We start from the raw sequence: 24,904 nt of genomic DNA, 5'->3' as shown, positions 1-24,904 counted from the left end.
CTGATATACTTTCATGCCGCCATGTATCACAATCATGCGACCGCCGGTTGGGTGAATGAAGATGTTATAACTGACATACAAAATTTGTATAATCATCGTTTCGGCGCCTCCTAAGGGCTGGCGCCCTTGGCGGTCGCCAACTGCGTTACTCCCCCTAGGTACACAGCAAAAAATCCGATTGTAAAATCGCATGCAAAAGCATGCACATCACCTTCGTCAAAAAATACACTTAATATTACACGCTGCATGTACAATTTTTGTAAAAACAAAAAAAAGTTGCAACGGACGGGATTCAAACCCAGCACCATCAGTGATGACTGGTGCCTTAGCCCGCTCGGCCATCAGACCAATGAGTAATGGAAAGGATAAACGTATATGTGAGCTTGACATTACTGATGGGCTACATATTTCAGGGTGTAATATTACACAGAATTTCATAAAATAATGCAAAACTTATTTTACACCCAGGCCTTTTGCACGCAGCTGGATTACTACATTATTTGCTGTGTACGGCGCTGCCTTTATATAAAAATTACAATCGGATTATCTTCCCGGGCCCACTATCCAGGTTTTTAAGTGAAGATGGCGTTCGAAAGGTGAACGTCCGAAATGTCAAAATCGCGCAGTAGCACCAACATTGGAAAAAAATGTGGCTGTCATGCCATGGCACACTTTTTTCGTAATGTTGGTACCACTGCGTGATTTTGACATTTCGGGCGTTTACCTTTCGAACGCCATTTTCGCTTAAAAACCTGGATAGGAAAAGGGGGTCCATAACAAGACAAAAAAACTTTGTTTTCAAATGGCTATTTTTCTGCATAAAATATTGAAAACTTGTGAAAAATGCTCGCCGTCTCTCCTAGGGTGTCCACTAACGGTTCAAACACCCTACTTTGCACACATTTTGCAAGGACCCTTCTGGTCTCTGTGCTCAATAGTCGTCCATTCCATCGCCTTGCGCCGGGGGGTTCTTAATCAAGGGCATTCTTAATTTGAATTCATGAAATCCCATCAGTGCAGATTAGAACCGGCGTTCCGTTCGGGATTCCGGTCAGCAATCAGCTGGTTCCTCCAGTGCTGGCAGCGTCCGGTTCCTGCGCATCGCCGAAAGCGCAGACCAAAACAAACGACCCAAACAACCCGAACTTGGTCGGTTCGGCTCCGTAGCCGGTGCTACCGGGCGTCGACACTGCCAGCAACAAGTGAGGACATGCACTTACTCGCGTGGTCACGGCCTGCTGGGACGTTAGTTCCGCGCCAACTTTCGTCCCGATCGGATGTGCTTTTTTGAGCTTCCGGGTTCATTCTTGAATGGTTGTTTGATATTTTGTGATCTCTGGTTGAGTTGAAATTTTGTCTCCAGTTCGTGGATATAGTCGTGTTCACTGGAGCATTCTTCCGACGGGGGACCGGAAACTTCCGGTGGCGGGAAGTTTCGGAGGAGTTTTCTGAGGGTTGTGCCGTTGTGATTGAAAAAAAAATTGGTTTATGTTGCGCGAGCATTCTTCACGTGTTTGATTGCGGAATTCAGTGACACCGGATGGCATTGGTGGTGACTGCGTGGAGGATGCTCCCTGGGGGTGTCATGAGAGGATTTCTGGAGAAGAATCAGCAAGGATTTTCGCCTATTGTGGGGCTTTCTTGAGTGGATATTGCTTCCGTTCGCACCGTGTGGGATGCTGTGAGGACACAGCTGTGAAGAAATGCTTCGTTGATGTATCGGAGTGTCGTCTTGTGATTGGGCGTTGTCGTCGTCGGTTGATCGACCGCCATGAATACCATCCACGTGTGTAAATTGAAAGATGTGGTAAAGTGCCAATTTAACGATTCTTAATTCTATCAGCACAGTTTGTGATATTGTACAACCCCTTACTTGAAGTAATCTACCATCTACACAGTGATTTAGTGTAACAGAGGATTCTCACCGCATCCGAAAGTGAATTATGTGAAACGATTCTTCTTCACGAAGATCCATCAGCCCCTTCCCAAAAACCATCAAAAGTTTCCGGGGGTGAACCCGAGGCAGAAGAGCTACCATCTTGGAGTAACTACATGAGCTTTAAAACAATCACTTGTGAAGTGTGAAAATATTTACTGCTGTCTTGTGGGTTGCCACAACGTTTCGGTAACGGCTTACATGGTGTTGCAGAAGCTGGCATATGGAAACGCAATGGATTCTGTCGAGATGAGCAGTATGATGATGGTAAGATCCCAGTGGGAGATATCTTGTTGCTGTAGGAGTTTGGTTTTGTCAATTTTTAAAGGGAAAAAAATCATTCAGGATAATTTATAAGAATTTTGATAAAGCATAATAAATTTAAATTTTTATTTGCTAAATCTTACTTTAAAATATATAATGCCAATTATTTCGCACGATTCAATTAATATTTTTTGCAATTCCGTCGTGAAACTACTTACTTTTCCTGTCATTCTTGAAAGACGAAATAACCTACTTTTCTGTACCAAAAATAACAGAATCGAATAGCAACACTTTTCAAAATAAATGCTGAAAAGTTGAACTTTTCAGCACTTGTTTCGAAAAGTAACACTTTTCAACATTTTTTTGATTCAAACGATTTATTGACAAAAAACATGAAAATTTGACATAAAATTTCACTCAATGGGTGTTTTTCGGAATTGCAAAAAATGTTGTATGGAACTCGTTGCAAAACTTGATTTTTTCAGCACTCTTCGTATTTATCCAACTCGGTGAACCTCGTTGGATAAATGTACGACTCGTGCTGAAAAAATCCTCTTTTTGCAACTTGTTGCATAAACTACTTTTTTGCAATTCCGTCGTGAAACTACTTACTTTTCCTGTCATTCTTGAACGACGAAATAGCCTACTTTTCTGTACCAAAAATAATAGAATCGAATAGCAACACTTTTCAAAATAAATGCTGAAAAGTTCTACTTTTCAGCACTGAAATGGGTGCTGAAAAGTTGAACTTTTCAGCACTTGTTTCGAAAAGTAACACTTTTCAACATTTTTTTGATTCAAACGATTTATTGACAAAAAACATGAAAATTTGACATAAAATTTCACTCAATGGGTGTTTTTCGGAATTGCAAAAAATGTTGTATGGAACTCGTTGCAAAACTTGATTTTTTCAGCACTCTTCGTATTTATCCAACTCGGTGAACCTCGTTGGATAAATGTACGACTCGTGCTGAAAAAATCCTCTTTTTGCAACTTGTTGCATAAACTACTTTTTTGCAATTCCGTCGTGAAACTACTTACTTTTCCTGTCATTCTTGAACGACGAAATAGCCTACTTTTCTGTACCAAAAATAATAGAATCGAATAGCAACACTTTTCAAAATAAATGCTGAAAAGTTCTACTTTTCAGCACTGAAATGGGTGCTGAAAAGTTGAACTTTTCAGCACTTGTTTCGAAAAGTAACACTTTTCAACATTTTTTTGATTCAAACGATTTATTGACAAAAAACATGAAAATTTGACATAAAATTTCACTCAATGGGTGTTTTTCGGAATTGCAAAAAATGTTGTATGGAACTCGTTGCAAAACTTGATTTTTTCAGCACTCTTCGTATTTATCCAACTCGGTGAACCTCGTTGGATAAATGTACGACTCGTGCTGAAAAAATCCTCTTTTTGCAACTTGTTGCATAAACTACTTTTTTGCAATTCCGTCGTGAAACTACTTACTTTTCCTGTCATTCTTGAAAGACGAAATAACCTACTTTTCTGTACCAAAAATAACAGAATCGAATAGCAACACTTTTCAAAATAAATGCTGAAAAGTTGAACTTTTCAGCACTTGTTTCGAAAAGTAACACTTTTCAACATTTTTTTGATTCAAACGATTTATTGACAAAAAACATGAAAATTTGACATAAAATTTCACTCAATGGGTGTTTTTCGGAATTGCAAAAAATGTTGTATGGAACTCGTTGCAAAACTTGATTTTTTCAGCACTCTTCGTATTTATCCAACTCGGTGAACCTCGTTGGATAAATGTACGACTCGTGCTGAAAAAATCCTCTTTTTGCAACTTGTTGCATAAACTACTATTATTCCATCCATGAACTGAGATTTCAACAGGTTTTTTAGCATTAAGTTCCTACTTAATTGTTTAGTTAAATTTCGCAAGCTTCAACATTAACACAAAAGTGTTGAAAATGCAATTTAGGATTTTTATGTGAACATGGGCAGTTCAGTTCCACCGAAAGACTTTTCCTAACGATTGCACGATTCAAAGCCAATCTGGATTTACTGTCTCGAGCGTTATAAACATGCAAATGGGAAACTCATGCAAACAGTGGCAGTAAAATCGATTTGTATACATTCCGCTTACTTTAAACCAAGAGGTGAACAAAGTGAACCGGCACGTCTGTTTGCTCCGAATTGTCGTTTGATAGTTGGAAATTGAATAGACGCCCTTGAGGCAGTAAAATATTTACTATTAAAAGCAAAAACTAGTTGTTTTAAACCGTTCGTATGCTTTTTGTGGGAATTTGCTGTATTTTGCTTACCCCCAATTAAACGTCAGGTGTTCACATAGGCTATTAATATCTCACTGTTTACAAACAGATTTACATAGTTACGCGATTAAGTCTCTGCTTTTTTACCTCACTTGGCAAAGTACTGACACCACGAAATAGACGTAAATATTTTTTTTAATGTACAGAAAACCGGAAAAAGGTTTGGTGTTTTCATTCAAGTGACTAAATTGTACTTCTTTGGCAACACTTTATAATTTATTCATTTATTTTACTCGTTTCCTTAAGAATAAATTAATTCATTGCAAGTATGTTTAAATTATTGTATCGAAACAAATTCTGCAAGTCTAGCATAAGGCGTCATGAAAGAAGGGCGTTGGTCAACGTAGAAAGGGGGATTCTTTCCTAAATGCTTCAATTTAAATAAATCGCCAGAAATCCATGTTCAACCAATTTTTGATCTTTAAAAAGCATTGAAAAGAAGAACTCATAAAATTTTTGAAATTTTAGGGTTAGAAGGTTTACTTGTGTTATGTGACTTTGGAAATGTTCTTAAAAATGTCATTTTTTTAAGGGGTCAACTTTGGCAGTGCCATTTACTAACATTTCCTACATTTTTTGTAAATAGATGTATGCAGTAATTTTTGTAGTGTTCCAGACTATGACTCTGGTGGTAGAATAGGCCAAATACTACCAAAAACAAACATAAACTAAACAGTTATCCACCGTAGTATGACTTATAGCACGTTACGTGACTTTAAGTTAAAAGTTATTGAAAGTTTGGGCATTGAACTTGAAACTTCTTTTGGGAAAATTATGATTGCAGCTGCATATTTGCCTTTCCAATGCACTGGGGAAAATAAAAATTATTTCAAAGAGGACTTGAATAAACTTACTCGGCATAGATCTCGATTTTTGATCATCGGTGATTTTAATGCCAAGCACCAATCTTGGAATAATTCAAAAGTAAATTCCAATGGTAAAATTCTATTCAGAGATTGCACTTCTGGTCTTTATTCGGTTTTATATCCGAATGGGCCAACTTGCTTTTCTTCTGTTAGAAATCCATCAACAATTGATTTGGTTTTGACAAATCAAAGTCAGTATTGTGGTCCTTTAGTGACTCATGCTGAATTTGATTCTGATCACCTTCCAGTAACTTTTTCACTTTCTCATGAAGCAGTTACCAGACCCAATAGTTCTGTGTTTAATTACCACAAAGCTAATTGGGACAGGTATCAGCATCATATTGAGAACAATTTAAATCATGATTTTGTTTTAGAAACCAAAGCTGATATTGATTCAGCCTTGGAATCTTTAACTAATGCAATTTTGGAAGCTAGGAATATTGCTATTCCTAAAGTCCAAGTCAAATTTGATTCTCCCATTATTGATGACGATCTTCAGCTTCTGATTCGTCTGAAAAATGTTCGCCGAAGACAGTATCAACGTTCTCGTGATCCTGCACTGAAGCGAATTCAAAAAGATTTGCAAAAGGTTATTGACCACAGATTCACTCTCCTGCGAAATGAAAAGTTCGCAAGAGATGTCGAACAAATTAAACCTTATTCCAAACCTTTTTGGAAACTTTCAAAGGTTCTTAAGAAACCTCAAAAACCAATCCCTTCTTTAAAAGATGGTGATAATATTCTATTAACTAATGGGGAGAAAGCTCAAAAACTTGCTCAGCAGTTTGAGAGTGCTCATAATTTCAACTTAAATGTTTTGAGTCCTATTGAAGATCAAATTTCAATAGAATTTCAGAATATTGTTGATCAAGAATTTTCATCAGATGAAGTTTTTAATACAGATCTGAGTGAAATAAAATCTATTATCAAAAAATTTAAAAATATGAAAGCCCCTGGTGAGGATGGCTTTTTTTACATTTTAATTAAAAAATTACCTGAAGCAACTTTAAGTAGCTTGGTCAAAATTTGCAACAAATGTTTTGATTTGGCATATTTTCCCAGTAGTTGGAAAAATGCCAAAGTAGTTCCGATTTTGAAACCGGACAAAAATCCTGCCGAAGCTTCAAGCTATCGGCCCATTAGTTTGCTTTCATCTATTAGTAAATTATTCGAAAGAATAATTCTTAATAGAATGATGACGCACATTAATGAAAATTCAATTTTCGCTGATGAGCAGTTTGGATTTCGCCTTGGGCATTCAACTACTCATCAGTTGTTGAGAGTTTCAAATTTGATTCGAAGCAACAAATCTGAGGGCTATTCTACTGGCGCTGCTCTTCTAGACATAGAAAAAGCATTTGACAGTGTTTGGCATAAAGGTTTGATTGCGAAATTAAAAAGGTTTAATTTTCCGATTTATATCGTGAAAATTATCCAAAATTATTTGACGGATCGTACTCTGCAGGTATGTTATCAGAATAGCAAATCTGATCAACTACCTGTACGTGCTGGCGTCCCTCAAGGAAGCATTTTGGGTCCAATTTTATACAATATTTTTACTTCTGACTTGCCTGATTTGCCCCCAGGATGTCAGAAATCACTTTTTGCTGATGATACAAGCATCTCCGCCAAAGGTAGAAGCCTTCGTGTCATCACAAGAAGATTACAAAAAAGCTTGGATATTTTCAATTCTTTTTTGAAAGAATGGAAAATTACTCCAAATGCTGCAAAAACTCAACTTATTATTTTCCCTCACAAACCAAGGGCTGATTTTCTTAAACCAAAAAGTCATCACATTATAAAGATGAATGAGGTAAATTTAAAGTGGGAGGATAAAGTGAAATATCTTGGACTTGCTTTTGACAAAAACCTTACTTACAAGGATCACATTGAAAGTATCCAGGTTAAATGTAACAAATATATTAAATGTTTGTATCCACTTATAAACAGGAATTCTAGACTTTGTCTCAAGAATAAACTATTAATTTATAAACAAATTTTCAGACCTGCCATGCTTTATGCTGTGCCGATCTGGACAAGCTGTTGCCTAACCAGGAAGAAAAAACTTCAGAGGATTCAGAACAAAATTCTGAAAATGATTCTGAAACTTCCTCCCTGGTTTAGCACCAGTGAACTTCATCAAATAGCCGAAGTTGACACTTTGGATGTTATGTCCAATAGAGTAATTCTCGCTGAAAGTGGACCACTATTTACACAAGGTGCTCGAAAATCAAAAGCAATGTATATTTCCAATAGCCCCCACCAAGTTATGAATGAAACCATGTTTGGTTGGTTAAATTTGTCCTCACCTCGGCGCCACGAAGCTAACACATTTTTGTAAATTGGTATTTTTGTGACTTAGACGCGTCCACAAAATTGCTAATAACTTTGCAAAACTTCAACGAACCCTTGATGTTTAGGGGTGTTTTGGAAAGGAAATGAGCAGAGCTTTCGAATGCACTTGTCAGAAAAATACCGTTCCATACATTTTTTAGCCACAAAACACCAATGTATTTTAAAAAGTCATTTTTGAAGGCCGGCGCCCCGCTTTATCGAAAAACTGACAAATCCATTCGAAAGCTGAGACGATTTCACATAAAGGACCAATAAATCTAAGGTGTATGTTCCTCCTATCTTTTTTAATCTAATTTTGATTCTGCGAGCGCAGCGCTCCGTTCGCATTTCGGGCACCCAAAATGTTGCAATTTGCTTGCTCCATTTTAAGGTTTTGTTAAAAAACATAGGTGCTCACTTTTTAAATGATAGTTTATTGTCCAAGGATCAAAATGCACTTTCGATAATTGTCCAATATTTATATTTTTGGGTTCTTCTAGGCAATTTAATGTCGAAAAGTTGTTTTTTTTACTTTTTTTTTGTAAAACGCTCACTTACAATTGGGTGGACTTTTTTTCAGTAAAAATAATGAATGTAGCATGTAGGACATTTCACCACGGAAATTTTTCTCTAAACGAAAACGTAATATTGATACTTCAGTGCCAAGATATTTTAGTTTAAGTGAGAAAAAAAGTGCCAATTTTACAAATTTCTCAGAATTAACAAGCACGGTCTATTATTTACATGCGGCATATGTTTTGGAGGCCAGAGTATGGTTTCTTATAGTTATTTTGGTCGCTGAATTCGGATCTGGAATCAAAATTTAGATAAGCAGTGAACAGTGATATTTTAGCCACGCTCAAATATTATTTGCATGTATTCCCCATAGCCACTTAGGGATCGGCAGCCGAAGCCGCTAACCACCGCGCCACGAGGCCTCTCAAAACAATCAGAAGTTGAAAAAAACAATCTCCATAAAAAAGTCCGTAAGTAAAATATCAATTAAAGGTGAGCGAAAGATGAAATATGACCGAATTCACTAGCGATTAAAACTACAGCATATTACCGCAAATAACTTTTGGGCGTGGCTCCAAATTTAACTGTTAATCTGAAATTTGATTCCAGATCCGAATTCAGCGACCAAAATAACTATAAGAAACCATACTCTGGCCTCCAAAACATATGCCGCATGTAAATAATAGGCCGTGCTTGTTAATTCTGAGAAATTTGTAAAATTGGCACTTTTTTTCTCACTTAAACTAAAATATCTTGGCACTGGAGTATCAAAATTACGTTTTCTTTTAGAGAAAAATTTCCGTGGTGAAATTTCCTACATGCTACATTCATTATTTCTACTGAAAAAAAGTCCACCCAATTGTAAGTGAGCATTTTACAAAAAAAAAGTAAAAAAAAACAATTTTTCGACATTAAATTGCCTGGAAGAACCCAAAAACATAAATATTGGTCAATTATCGAAAGTGCATTTTGATCCTTGGACAATAAACTATCATTTAAAAAGTGAGCACCTATATTTTTTGACAAAACCTTAAAATGGGGCAAGCAAATTGCAACATTTTGGGTACCCGAAATGCGAACGGAGCGCTGCGCTCGCAGAATCAAAATTAGATTAAAAAAGATAGGAGGAACATACACCTTAGATTTATTGGTCCTTTATGTGAAATCGTCTCAGCTTTCGAATGGATTTGTCAGTTTTTCGATAAAGCGGGGCGCCGGCCTTCAAAAATGACTTTTAAAAATACATTGGTGTTTTGTGGCTAAAAAATGTATGGAACGGTATTTTTCTGACAAGTGCATTCGAAAGCTCTGCTCATTTCCTTTCCAAAACACCCCTAAACATCAAGGGTTCGTTGAAGTTTTGCAAAGTTATTAGCAATTTTGTGGACGCGTCTAAGTCACAAAAATACCAATTTACAAAAATGTGTTAGCTTCGTGGCGCCGAGGTGAGGACAAATTTAACCAACCAAACATGGTTTCATTCATAACTTGGTGGGGGCTATTGGAAATATACATTGCTTTTGATTTTCGAGCACCTTGTGTAAATAGTGGTCCACTTTCAGCGAGAATTACTCATAAGATAATTGATGCATTTCGACAAAAATCATTGCAGTCTTCAGCTGCATTGATCCGCTCTTTATATAGTTTATAAGTTAGTTTTAAGGTATCCCTTTTCCCTTTTGTACATGTAGGACCTCCTACATTTGAAATCACTGAATAGCGAAGGCTACAATAGTTCATGAATAAATGAAAGTTGCTTGTATTTAAAATTGAGGTGAAAAGTCATCGATTGTGATTGGACACTCAATAATATTTTAACTGAATGAATGTACATGGAAGAGAAAATCAAAATAAATATAAATTAAAAAAAAAAAAAAACATAAACTAAACAAGATAAATGCAAATTAAATTACTAAAAACTGAAACAAGAAAAACATAAAACAAGCGAAGTAAAGTTTTTCGTAGAACAAAAGTTGCTCAAAATGACCTCCTGAACACGGGAAAAATAACAAATTTCGAAAACAAATTTGGGCAGTAGAGGGTCAAATAACAGTGATTTCGATTTTATTCGATTGCATTAATCGAATGACTCATAACAATGCTCAATAAAAAAGCTTAATTGGTTTAATCTCCAAAAATCCGTTGGGAATATTTTTCAAAGGTTATGTTGTTAAATGTAAAACATAGAGGGAAAAAATAATTAAGCTTCAGAATTTCCTATAGTAGAAGTGCAATCAGCTTAAATTAAATCAAAATTTTCTTTTTGTTTTTTTTTATATTAAAAATGTTTGGGCTCACTTCAAACTTTTTAAATCGAATTGTGCTTAGTAATCTTTGACAAAAACACAGTTTTAGAGTGTTTTCAAACATATCAATAAAAATAGGTATGTTTTAATCTTCAATCTTATGTCGACGTCGTCGTGCTATCTTGTCGCACCCGCCATTTCGACGTTCCGAGAAAAACGCGTTTTACTTGAATAAACGAAAACTAGAGCACGCAATGTAAACAATAACAAACACGTTTTTTTTGGCTGACCATTCTGTCCATTGTCCCGAAGGTTGGTTGAAATTGGTTGCTGGAGTCCCGAGTTATAATTACAAATGTTTACGGTAGTCTACCTTGTACGTGCGTCAAACGCGTTCTGACCTGAAATCCCTTTGGTCAATTGTCGCACTTACATCAATTTTCAGGAAGTGTCAAGGTAGCACGACAAGATTGAAACTACTTTCATATGTAAAGTGACAAAAATGCACGGAGTTTTTTCGGTTTTATTGAATATCTCAGGATTGAAATCGAATTTTGGGGATCTGTGAAAGTCAAAAGGTGAGGCATTGTGAGCTGCACAAAATGGCGTTCTTAACTCAATTTGGCCCAAAATGCACGTACGACAAGTTAGCACGATGGCGTATCATTGTATCATCTTCAGAAATTGATAGACAGTCCTGAAATATATGATTTTGAGTGCTGAGATAATTTCCTGAGAAATCAAATAGTTCGTTGATACATCCTTGCAAAAAAAATATTTTTTTTTTATGTTATCTTTAGGCTGGTACAATTTTTATTGAATGCTTAGGTTTCATCCACAAATGGCGTAGATACCTACTAAATATTTTTAAATGACCATAAAAACGTTCCTCACAACACCCGACTCATAAAAACGGGACTTCAGAAGGTTCACATTCCAACTTCTATGAATCGTTCAATTCCACATCGAAATCCTCTCCAAACTGTACCAAAAACGATATTTAACCTTCAAATTACGCGTTCAAGAGTTTATTGAATAGTAATAATGCCCGCATCATCAATCACTAACAGAAATATGGATATCGGCAACGACCACCCACTGCTCAACCACGTAGTTGAGTACGAGCTGGCAAAAGTGTACAATCCCACACGAGTGGAAAACCAACCATCAGCACAACGATATCGTTATTCCGATGGGTGGCTGACTAGCGGGCTCGTGTATCAAATCGTCCTTTTATGCAAATGTGACCTTCGATGATGATGGCATAAATCATCCGATTCTATGGGGATAAACTTAGCCGGCTGATAGAACATTTACGTGAGATTACGGTTTTATGGACTTTCAACTTCTAGGTACCAGCAACGGTCATCAGCTTTGGAAAATATAAAAAAGTGTTTAAGTAGACGCCGCGTAAACATACCACAAAATTGATCAAGCAAACTTTCAAAAAGACAAATTTCTGAAAATAACTCACATTCGAGTTCTACCACGCGTACCGTCTGCAAGATATTTTCGAACGTGAAGTCAACGTTCGTTTGGTGTCTCTCAAAAACCGAAAAGTTTTGGACTAACATTTTTCGTCACGTTCCAAAGATAAACGCGAAAAGCTAAAATTTACCGCTCGAGCAAGACCGATCGCAATTACCCTCTGCTTTCTGGTATACTTGCAACATCTTTTGAAGTTGGAAAAATGGATTTCACCAAGCAGCAGTCTGGTATTCAATTTCACGAGGCAAGAGGTGGAAAACTTTTTGTTAAATTAATAACAGTCTGAAGAACAAGGCTATATGTGTTCACCCTTGTATGACAGCATCAGATTTTTAAAAGTTTTTTTTTGTTTTGGGAAGATTCGGAAGGTGCGTACGATGTATCCAACAACAACGATGGTTAAACAGATGTGATCCAGAACTCCTTCCAATCTAATTTGTTCTAATCGAATTTGGAACAAGCGTAGCTAAATAGTCCCGCCCGTGTGGATCAATCGGACCGCGCACTAGACTCACAATCCAGAGGTCGCCGGTTCGAATCCCGCGGCGGGCGCTCTAAAATTCTTTGTGTAAATATGGGTATTCGGCGCCGTCGCTCCGTGCCATACTTTCATACACCTAGGAGCCCAGGGCGGCGAAGTCCTTGTAGATAAAAAGGAAGACACTAGTGGTTGGTACTAGCAATGGTGTCCGACAGCTATAAAGTCAACTTCGTTGTTTTCGTTCGTAGCTAAATCGTACCATGGGATTTGAACACTTTGTTCGAGGTTCCCATTTTCATGAACGCTTGTTCACGATTTTGGGAACTCTTTTTTCTCCGTGTATGTTTCAACTGAACTGGTAAAAATGCCCATAGAAGGAAATTTCATTCCACGAGCTACTTTTATTCTGCACAATCTTTAACCACCGAAATGCCAATTCATTCCCGCAAAACACATCTAACTCTTGTTTGACTCTTCTTGGTAAAACAGCAGGAGTACCAATCTTCACGGCACGTGTGGCCTAGTAATTTCGTTTCTTGTCAAAAACATTGATTTGCTGGAATTGTTACATTTTGTTGGCATCGTAAAACAAAATAAAGATTTATCTCTTATTTGCATTTAATTTGTTTTTTAGTAGTGAAAGCTTAATTTGTAATGGATTTGGATGATTCGATTTTTAACTAATATAATTGCCTGAAATTTCAAAAAGATGGTTTTCATGCGACTTGAATTTAAGTTATGATAAATCAAAGCAAAGCCATACCCTAGCAAGACTCGCCCTTGTGAGTCCACCCCCCTCAAACTTACAAAACCAGCAGTAACGACCACGACGACGGTGACTGTGACAGCAATAAAACGTGCTACATTCTGGCTGCTGCTGCTGATACTGTGTTAGATCGATTTGCAGCTAACCCTCATGCGGACACATATTCGGAATAAATACGTTATTCGATAAATCTAAATCTTGTTAGCTTATTTCGCTTCATTTTTAAGGAAAAGGTTGACGATGCTAACGACCTCACGCTAGCCATAAGTCATGCTTTATCGAATCAACAGGGTGATATTTTCCCGGAATCAGTCCCACGAGCAGTATTCGCCAAAAAAAAGGTCAACCTTTAGCAACACAGAAAAAAACATGTGGAAAATTTAAAGTTTGTGCCAAAAAAGAGCTGCAATCGCTTTGACCCCCCACCAAAAGCCGATATTTGGGTACAGAAGTTCAAGCACCATCGCACCGGCGGATCATGGCTATAAATCTCCTGCAACATTGGAAAAAAATGGATATATCATCGAGCGGAACAGAAAATAATATTCCCAAAGAGTATCAGCTCCCCGATCCCTTTTCTACGACCGAAATTGGTAATATAAACCCATTTTTTTTCGAGCCCGCCCAACCTCCGATCCGTTGCCATGTCACGCAAGCCCTTTGAAATCGACACCAGCAACGCAGGAGGGAGGGACTGGGGAGGTGCCCTCGGTTAATCTTCGTCAAACCAGATGGAAAAGCAATTTTTTCTGTAAAATTTATGAAAGGTTGTCAACGGCGCGGTTTATCGAAACGCCAAAAAGAGAGTTCACTTTTAGAGTTTGCGAAGTTTCGGGAAATTTTTCATCCCCCCGTCGTGTGACGATGTAATCTTTGCGAAGCCATGTGGGTATAATTCGTATTACTGCAAGCGGGTGAATGTAAATCCGTCGTTTGTGGTGACAGCTTTTGAGACACGCGAGTTTGAAATTGGATTCACTGCTGGAGAGAAGCAATGGGAAATAATTTGTCTAGAAAGTGTGACATCAAGCCTTTCAAACATATTGAACAGCACAATCAAAAAATCATGGTGATACCACATAAGAACTGTTGCTAAACAAAGTTGATATTCACAAATTCAAAATACATTTCAAACAATTATTTTCATTTCTCGCTGGAAGTAGCAACTTATATGTTCCACACAGCTAAAAAAGTAGTAATGCAGCTGCGTGTAAAAGGCCTGGGTGTAAAATAAATATTGCATTATTTTATGCAGTTTTATGTGATTTTACACCCTGAAATATGTAGCCCATCAGTATGGGAAGCCTACTTGACCGAAATGTCAAGCTCATATATGCGTTTATCCTATCAGCTCTTCATCGCACAGTGGGAAAAAGGACCCAAAAAATTGCCGCAACATGATTTCGGGCAAACCATCGATTGCTATACACCAAAAGCTTCGTTTTTGCACCAGGAACAATAATCCGATGAAAAATCGCACTGCACGGACCGGTGGCCGGAGTACAGGCCACCGGAAGTTTCGGATTTTTGGAAAATGTATCTGATTTATCTAATTGCGGACTGATACGCTTTCTTCTACCATAAATAGTCATGCAAAAAAATCCTAGAATAATACTAATACCATCGGAACCGGTTCCACCGATCTCCGGTGGCCAATCCGGAACCGTAGTGGGAATCAGCATAAACTAGTCGTGCGACGTATCAAACTTCTTGGTTTTGGATGGAGAGTTTTTTTAATATGTATTTTTGCCTCATTGACCGGTTCCCAGGTTCTCCGGTGGCCACATCCGAAGATCATATTTGGAAAATTCCTGAAACCACCCTTGCGACATATCAAACTTCATGTTTTAAAATGAGGAGTGTATAACTCATGTCCCCATATAAAATCAAGAAGTTTGATACGTCGCATGACTGGTTAACACTGTTTCCTAATGCGTTTCCTGATGGGGCCTCCGGAGATCGGTGGAACCGGTTCCGATGGGTCCTATGGTATTTAATATTGTTCTAAGATTGTTTTGCATGACTATTTATGGTAGAAGAAAGCGTATCAGTCCGCAATTAGATAAATCAGATACATTTTCCAAAAATCCGAAACTTCCGGTGGCCTGTACTCCGGCCACCGGTCCGTGCAGTGCGATTTTTCATCGGATTATTGTTCCTGGTGCAAAAACGAAGCTTTTGGTGTATAGCAATCGATGGTTTGCGCGAAATCATGTTGCAGTAATTTTTTGGGCCCATTTTTCCCACTGTGCATCGGTCTGATGGCCGAGTGGGCTAAGGCGCCAGTCCTTACTGTTGGTGCTGGGTTTGAATTCCGTCGGTTGCAACTTTTTTTGTGTTTGCAAAAATTGTACATGCAGTGTGTAATATTAAGTGTTTATTTTGACGAAGGTGATGTGCATGCTTTTGCATGCGATTTTACCATCGGATTTATTGCTGTGCAGCCACAGTTTGAAACGAGTTGGGTGAATGAAAAGTTGTTCATCGTTAATTTGTATTTCATTTAAATCAAACAGATAATATCTTTTCTCGTGAAACAGTAAACCTGAGCCATCACATAATCTGATTGGATCATTTCTTTCTGTGAAGAATGATAATTTGTTAAATATATCTTCTTCCGTATACGTATACGTATACGTATACGTATACGTATATAATGTAAATGGTTGATCGATCTGTTTTCAAACTAAGAACTTATATTTCAAAGCTTCACAATAACTAGGTGGAGTGCTATCACGTCACAAATTAAATTTTTGATTTCAATTCTCATGCAAGGTTCGTTTATACAAAAGAGCGTACATTTTTTTTTTAAATCTGGATTCTGGATCACCACTTTGGACAATAAACTAGAGTATAAATCGAAAGCCGTCGTAAATCTTAATGGGAGTTGCTTTTTATCTCTATTTACACAGATAATCAGTGCCAACGAGGCCGTCTGGGATCGAACCCAGGCCGAATGGGGTGAGAGTCAACCACGCTAGAAAATTAACCACCTACCCCGGCTTATGTACTTCTAAAGTTATTGCCTGCAGTTTGAATGATTGTAAAAAAGTGGTTTTCAACAGGTTTTTTTTTTAAAGGTATTTAAAAGACCTTTCCAACGCGTCCAAAAGATTGAAGATCTGCCGACCCTGTCATATGTTATAATCAGTTAAATACTATTTACACACCTTTTTAGTGCCAGATCGCAGATATTTTTATGAAAATGATGTACGGATCAATCATGTGAGCCATTATCGGATGCGTGATCAAAAGATTTTTTCAACGAGTCCGTTTATTGAAGATATAACAGCCATATCAAAAGTAATAAATATATGAAGTTTAATTTAGAGAACATTTTTAGGTCTGACATTGTTATTTTAGAAAAGTTGCAATATCAATGTGAGGAAGACACCAACCACCATTAGGTGGATTGAGTAACGGTTTATTTGTAATTTCGCATAACAAAAGTGATGTGCTTGCACCACCGGATTTTTTTTCTATGAAACTCACAAAGCTTCTCCCAAATAATAAAACAAATACAAAAGTGCATTACAAAAGCTTTTTGAATTCTTACTAAAAGTACTAGCTGATATATTCAACCCACGATCTGATACGAGAAGGGAGGAAGAAAAAATGTTTATCATCAAATTGCACCTTTAGCGCTAGCGCCGTTTTCCATCAACAAGATTATATCTTTCTCGTGAAACAGTAAACCTGCGCCATTACATAATCTGATTTGGACGTTTATTTCCAATACATTTTCCTTCATATAATGTAAATGTGCGTACATTTTTTTGCAATCTGGAACACTACTTCGCAGAATTAACTAGAAAATAAATCACAAGCCGTCGTAAATCTCGATGGGTGTAGCTTTTTATCACTCTTTACAAAGCAAAATGTTTGAATGTTTTGCTTCTCTATGTTAGTTTTTCGAAAATAAACTTATCTATATCACAGCGATATCAATACATCAGCAAGTGATAAGAATTAGGATAAAAACCTTGGATTTTTTTTTCTTTTCTTTTTGTCTCTTTAGTCTTTATTCCAAGATTTGAAAATTTTACTCTAACACGTCCACTTAAGTTATCTTTGTTTTTATATCAAAATTAAAAACCTTGCATTTTTCTTTCTCGTTTGTGTGCTTCAGTACACCCTAAGAGTGCATCACAATGTCACATTCGCCCTCGGGTCAAGTATTTCCATCATGAATACGATGGAATTTTCCAGCTGATGGTGTGTACTGAGCAGCCTATGGGAAAAACAACAAAGCAAAAGCAGGATGTGGAATGTACACCACTTGAAAACATGCCTCATAATATATCTATATCATAATATATCTATATTATAGACCATCGTATAGAGTTAGGATTTGTCATTCAAAGGGATTAAAAATTCCGAGAGTATATCCGCATAAACTGATTTGGTACCGTCCACTGCATACGCGTGTTCCCACTGTCGTGGCCGGAGGTCCCGGGGCCCCCCTAACCACAAGTTACGCGAAGAGTGGCATAGGGATAACCCTCCGGGCACCCGAGCCCCCTGGAAGAGGTCGCATAAGGGGGCAAACCCCATCCCCTTGGATGAACTTGGACTACTCTGGAAGGAACAACCCGGGACGAGACAAAGACGTGCTGCCAACTAAAAGGACGACAAGGCTCAAATGGACTAAACCGTGTTCGTTATAAACCTGGTTTTTTTTTTCCAAATTGTGACCAATGTATAGTTTTATATAAATTAAGGTTATCAAATTGTACTCGAACAACACCGGAACGGAACGGAAGTAGCAATTTAAAAGGTGAAAACCTTACGCTACTGGTTTAATAAACAAACAAATAAACTGCATAATGGTTTAAGAGCGAGTCCACGAACAGGGCATACCCCTTTGTATGGGACGTCGATTAGACCTCACCAATCTGCCTGCCTTTTTCAGGGGTTGTTTGTACATATAAAACTAGCATCTGGCCAAAATATGAGCACTCTAGGTCATCGGGAAGTGGGGCAAATCGGGAAACAAAGTTTGAAGGTTCAAAAACGTCAAAAATCTTAAAAAGGCAATAATTTAGGCAAAATTCAATTTAATTTCAAAATTCATTATGCATCTGAAAGGGCTTAAAAAAGGCAACTAAATGCAGGGAGAAGCATCCCAATTGGTTTAATCTAAAGGGAGTTATTGGCATTTTAGTGAAAAAATAGCATAATTTTCAAACTCAAATAAAAAAGTGTTCCATCCAGATATCAACTCGGTTCGACCTGCAGCTTGTAGGGGACATCTGGAACTACCATCTGAAACTGAGAACGTTCTGGGTAAGACAGTTTAACATATTAAATAGACACTTTTACTTTTAGTGAATTTTTTGGTTGTAAATTTTTGCTCGGGGGACCCCTAGGATCAAATTTTCCGGTGATAATTTCATCATATTCGTGTTCCTGAGACAATTTCACAATAGAAACATGCACAAAAATGTTTATTTTCATCCATTTTAACCCTTTAAAAAATGAAAGTTAAAAAAATCTTCGATTCACATTTATTGAAAATCAAGTTCGTTTCCAAGGATACTAGATGACACCAGAAAAAAAAGCAGCTTCTTAATTTTTTTAACTTTCATTTCATTCATCGTGGACTCGCTCAAGAACAAGTTTGTTGGGAAAAAGATTTGTCTGCTTCGGGGTAGCTTTTTGGAGCTTACATACATTTTTACGTCTTTTGAAAATATTGGTAATAGGGTGGTCCTTCTATTATTAATCTCCGAACCTTGAACAGGTAGTTGTTTTAAACACTCTACGTTTGATTTGGTTCAGCAAAATATGAATAGTAACAAAAACTGCAATATATGTATTCTGCAATTCCCCACGAAAACAGCATGGAAAAAAACAAAAGTGCTCGGATCGGGCTCAACATTTTTCTGGGGGTTCCCTGGCCGAAATAATTAGACCCGTATTTTTTTGTTTGGCCATTAGGGTGACCTACGTCGTGTTAGGGTGGTCTGAAAAATGGCCATTTTCGTCGATTTTCGCAAAAACCACTTTTTTCGAAAAATCATAACTCCTCGCCATTTTAACCGATTTCAATTGTCTTATACGCAAATGAAAGGTGATAAGTTGACCTTTCAAAGAAAAAAAGTAAGAAGTTTCAAAAATCTAGCCTAACATATGAAAAGGGCGTATGAAACTTTAAAATGCCGTTTTGACGGTGTCTGGACCAAAGAGCCTATGTCTGGAAATTTTTTTATCGGATTCCCTGGACATTTTTACATAACATACTAAAAAATTGGAGGAGTTCATTAACAGGATTCCGAGATATGATTTTTTTAAACTAAAATCCGTGTTTTTCGTCGCGCCGCACGCCAAAACCGGAAAATGACGAAATCGGCAAAAAATCAACTTTTTTCCCTAAAACTGCGATAACTTTAAAATTTCAGCGATGACCTATACATGTCCGGGTACCACAAGTTGCGTCTTTCAATTACGAAAATCAATTGCGTCTTTCAATTACGAAAATTTTGGTACCCAGACATGTATAGGTCATCGCTGAAATTTTTAAGTTATCGCAGTTTAAGTGGAAAAAGTTGATTTTTTGCCGATTTTGTCATTTTCGTGTTTTTGCGCGCGGCGCGTCGAAAAACACGGATTTTATTTTCAAAAAATCATATCTCGAAATCCTGTTAATGAACTCCTCCCATTTTTTAGTATGTTAAGTAAAAATGTCCGGGGAATCCGATAAAAATATTTCCAGACATAGGCTCTTTGGTCCAGACACCGCCAAAACGGCATTTTAAAGTTTCATACGCCCTTTTCATATGTTGGCTAGATTTTTGAAACTTTTTACTATTTTTCTTTGAAAAGCCAACTTATTACCTTTCATTTGCGTATAAGACAATTGAAATCGGTTAAAATGGCAAGGAGTTATGATTTTTCAAAAAAAAGTGGTTTTTGCGAAAATCGACGAAAATGGCCATTTTTCAGACCACCCTAACACGGCGTAGGTCACCCTAATGGCCAAACAAAAAAATACGGGTTTAATTATTTCGGCCAGGGAACCCCCAGAAAAATGTTGAGCCCGATCCGAGCACTTTTGTTTTTTTCCATGCTGTTTTCGTGGGGAATTGCTGTATATATATATCACTCATCTAGGAACCGAATAGTAGAATAAATAGTAGAATGTAACAAAAATTGCTTTTCGGTGGGCATTCAGGGGCTTGTTCCGGTAGACGTACTGAACATCGTTCCAACTTTTAATTTGTCGCGTTTGTCTCCGCGTAATCAGCTGGAACGATTTTTTGATCGCAACAATTATTACACAATGATACATACCAACTGTTTAATAAGTCTTCTTGTGAATATGACAAAACCCTGCAACAATATTTTAGTGTCAGTTGAAATGAACTGTACGGTGCATGTCCAAACGAATCTAATATCCGCTTGCTTCTATTTCCCTCTTTTTTCTCTCCCATTTCAGATAAAACTGTCACCGTGTCCGCAGAGTGACAAGTGTTCCCAGAACCACCATTTCCGCTCCAGGACGTGGTTTCCATAGAAGCAAAGAGGCCATGCTTCATACACCAGCGCACACAACGTGATAACGAATATGGCAGTGCCGTTGTTGCCGAAAAATGTTCCAGGACTTTTATTGTGTGCAACGAAATTAACAGTCAGTGAAAATAACGTTGGTTGGTTGTGCCCAATGGTGCTAGTGAAATAAAATATAAAAGTCTAAAAATAGAATAACGTAACAGCCGTCCATCCCCGAGTCCGCGAAAAGTGCCAGCCAAAATGGATCTGGTGCTGTCGAAGCTGAACCTGACGTTGGACAACGTGACGTTGGCCACCAGCACCATTCGGCAGGGTCTGATCGAGCAGTACAGCAATAACCGCAAAATTGATGACCCGGCCTACCACATCCTGATTGTGCTGTACAGTACGCTGATAATATTCGGTGCAACCGGAAACTGTCTCGTCGTGATGGCCGTTGCCCGGAAGCCCCAGATGCGGACAGCGCGTAACATGTTCATCGTCAATCTGGCCGTGTCAGGTGAGCCACAAATGGAATGTGGGAATTTTCACTTTTAACATCTTCTTCGACAAAGTTTCCCAAAACGCTATAAAATTTTCTTATTGTCAAATTTTTCAAAGATTTTGATACGGCGAACAACTTTGTAGAACATCGCAAAGCGCTAGGAATTGATCCCGAAAATATATAGGTTAATTTTTTGAGCATGTTTTTAAATTTTGTAAAAAAAAACTCCAAAAATCCTTCAGGTAAAAACTGGACCCACTAAACATTAACCAAATGGGCTCATATTATCAGGCTAGCTTCTGGGGCCATAAAACTAGAAAATTCCTGTTGAAGCGCTCGAAATTAAACATTTTGTCATTTTCTTATATCCGTGAACCACGCCAAGTCCTGCCAAGACGGGGGTTCAAATGCATACATACAATACATACATACATACAATACATACATACATAAATTCAATTTTGGGACATTCACTTGCTTCCGTTTGATAGTAATTAACTATTCTGGGGTTAAATATAAGACGAGCACATGGAGTCCCTTAGGGGGATTGCTCCATAGGGCGGCACACGTATCTACCCGGAGATTTCTCACACAAAGACAAACATTTCATACTCACGTGAACCACACTAATTTTCAACCAAAGACTAATTTTTAGGATTTTAAATAAATAGGACAAACACAGCTTGATTGAGACCACATTTTTACTTTTTATTTAGATTTTAAGACTTTCAATAATTTTAAGAACTTTTAGGGGTAATAAATTAAGGGAAAGACGGGGGAATCCAATTTTAACGTGTATTTGGGGTACTAGTACTTGCGCATGCGTTTTATCGTTGGGATCCTGATGCTCGGTGGCCGGCTTGTTGCGTCGCTGTCATGGCTGCTGCTGCTGGTCGGGTTCCGGAACAGGAGGGAACGAACGGCGGGTCCGGTTGGACCGCCGAGAGGGCGTCTTCTTCTTGGCTTCGCCCCAGAGGGCCACAGGTTGGTGTCGGCGCGGTCTCAGAAGGAGACCGCCAAAACACGTGATCGCGGACCCTATTTGTAGCGGAGGGTCGAGTTCGCGGGTCCGGAGGGTGGTGCACGCGCGAAAGGGGGGGAAGTGGTCGATCCGAGCGAGGTACCACTGGGGAGTCTTTGACTCGGGGGCTGGCCAACAGGTTTGACGGTGTGCCACTTGGCACTCAGCACCGCGGTGCTTCGTGCGGCCAGTCCCGACCACTTCACTACACTTCACTGCAGGTTCTTGTTCTTGCACCACGCTCGCTCGGATCCGTACGATGGTGACCGGAGGGACCTAACTCGGTTAGGAATTTTTAACGTGTTGTGGTGTACGTCTAACCGTCCGTGGTGCTGTCACACTCCGATCCGTACTCTTTGGGCTTATTGGTTTTAATTTGTTTGTGGCACTTGACTGTTTCGTAACCAATGTTTTTCTTGTAATTTTAATTAGGATTTTTCAATTACACACGCGAACTTTTCTTCCCGTGTCGTTTGGTGACGGACGAACTTCGGGGCGATCACTGTTCTTCACCACTCCGGACCAAAAATGTAAAAGAGGCCGACACCATCGTCTGCGCCCGTATTTATGCGCCGCCTAGCTGTTCCCTCCAGAACTGTTTCCTGTTTTGCCACAGGGATCGGTGACAGCTCGATGACACTGACGTACGGTGATGATGATGGTGTTCGCAGGGGTGGGGTTAACAATATTCATATGGGTTGGTGTCCCAGATACAAAAGGCCTTTTTCCCTAATGTCGACTATTTTTAATTGCATGCTAATTTTGAATAATAAATAATTAATAAATAACAGATAACAAATAGATAAATAAATAATTTAATAAATAACAAAACTCCTAAATCTGAAAGACACCAACCTGGACGCTCAATAAACATGAAATATTATATGTTCAAAGTGTAAACACAGAACAACAAATACTGCACATTTAAACATTTACTGACAATATTTTACAATCTTCCTTTTATCAAGCTGGTTTGGTGTGGTTCGAGTAAGATTTTATTGAAACCGAATTTCAAAAGGTTACACGTTAAGAAATTGAAAAAAAATATATTCAAATTTCAAGGCCTACTATGCTCTCATGCAATGTACTGTTGAAAATTGATGGTTAAGTAAAACATTTGCTATGAAATACAGAGGTTTCCAACTTAAAAATGTGATATCTCAAGAAATATTCAATTTACCCTGAGGTTTTGATTGAATTTAATGTAAAAAACCCCTCAGCAATCGAATGCTGTCCAAAGGGTTAAAAATGCATTTTAAAACTTAAAGCGCAAAATTTTCATATCTGGCAACACTGTACGTAAATTTTGAGTACGCCATTCGATTCTACGTCAAAAAATCTTCAAATATGCATACCCAAAAGTTCACTTTTTGTAAACTTTTCTCTTAGCAAAATGCATTTTAAAAATGAGTTTTTTCAAAAATCTCAGAAAAAGAGAGGGGTGCCACGGGCGCGGGGGTGGACCTAATGTCACCAAACTTGGGATTCTTTGTTTTTGGGGCTAAAACAACCCCCATGCCAAATATGAGCAGATTTGGTCACTTGGGAAGGAATGACCCGTGCATTTTAAGCCACGGAGTTGTGGTCGGTTGGGTGTTGGAACTAAATTTTCCATGGCATGCTATCGATGTCGGGTATTTATTTTGGATTATAATATTGCGGCTGTCAGCATTAATTATCTTTCTGCTGCGATCGTATCCCGCACTAGCGGAAATCGCAGAGGTCCCTTAGTAGGCTCAATTATTGGCATGTCCGATCAACATGCTTTATTTCATATCTGAATAAGTCACGTGGTTGCAAAAAAACGAAAAAATCTGAAATAAGCATGCTGGTTTTTGGTATCCTGTAGTGACACGTGGTCGTAAAATGCGTTGCGCTAATCAAAGTGCGCTTTATAGCGCAGTAGCCAGACTGACGCTAGAACCGTAGAATGTTAAGTTATCTTGCCAAGCATAATATACATTTTAGACCAAAACGTTTTTGCCTACAACTATTTGGAAACATGTTCTATGGAACAGTTCATCCGTAACCAATCAGTACTGTTACCGCTAAAAATATATTAAAAGCTCAAAAATCCACCAGGGGAAACCATAGCAATAAAATTTCTGCGCTGCATTTGAAGTAGGCTTATGAATTGTATATTCGCATTGCAAAAAAAAATAGCCTGTATGGAAAAAAAAGTATTATGGCTACCAACTAAGCCTTAAACTATGTAGAACCCAATCGCAACGCTCATTTTGCCATGAAATTACTTTTTTTTACTATCCCACTGATATACGACGCGGGTTCGATTCCCGCCTTATCCACTGAGCTTCTATCGGATGGTGAAGTAAAACGTCGGTCCCGGTTTCTCCTGTCTCGTCAGAGGCGCTGGAGCAGAAATCCCACGTTAGAGGAAGGCCATGCCCCGGGGGGCGTAGTGCCAATAGTTTCGTTTTTTGATATACTCGCCTAGCGAATGTGCCTAGGCGTCATCCATAAAGTACGTCACGCTCTAGGGGGGAGGTGGGGTTGTCGCAAGCGTGACAAAGTGTGACAAGGGGGAGAGGGGGGGGGGTCAGTGAGACCGTGACGTCACGCTAGACTATTTCCTGAATACTGAAAATTCAGTCAAAGAATATATCTTAAAAAAAGTTTTCTTTTTTTGATAAAATTTACTCATAAATCAAACACGACACAAGGCT

At 38.2% G+C, this 24,904-nt stretch overlaps 1 protein-coding gene across 1 annotated transcript in view; it reads left to right on the top strand.

Moving 5' to 3' along the window:
* Window positions 1-1,244: 1,244 nt before the first annotated feature.
* Window positions 1,245-24,904, top strand: part of LOC120429014 (uncharacterized) — a 53,249-nt gene continuing 29,589 nt past the window's right edge. Inside the window, exons 1-2 of the mRNA XM_052706013.1 lie at window positions 1,245-2,203; window positions 20,642-21,214. Of these exons, the coding sequence (XP_052561973.1) occupies window positions 20,956-21,214 (259 nt within the window). The 5' untranslated portion in view covers window positions 1,245-2,203; window positions 20,642-20,955. The remainder of the gene's footprint in view (window positions 2,204-20,641; window positions 21,215-24,904) is intronic.

This window comes from Culex pipiens, chromosome 1, assembly GCF_016801865.2.
Source record: "Culex pipiens pallens isolate TS chromosome 1, TS_CPP_V2, whole genome shotgun sequence".
Taxonomy (NCBI): domain Eukaryota; kingdom Metazoa; phylum Arthropoda; class Insecta; order Diptera; family Culicidae; genus Culex; species Culex pipiens.
This window is presented reverse-complemented; position numbering and strand designations above follow the sequence as displayed.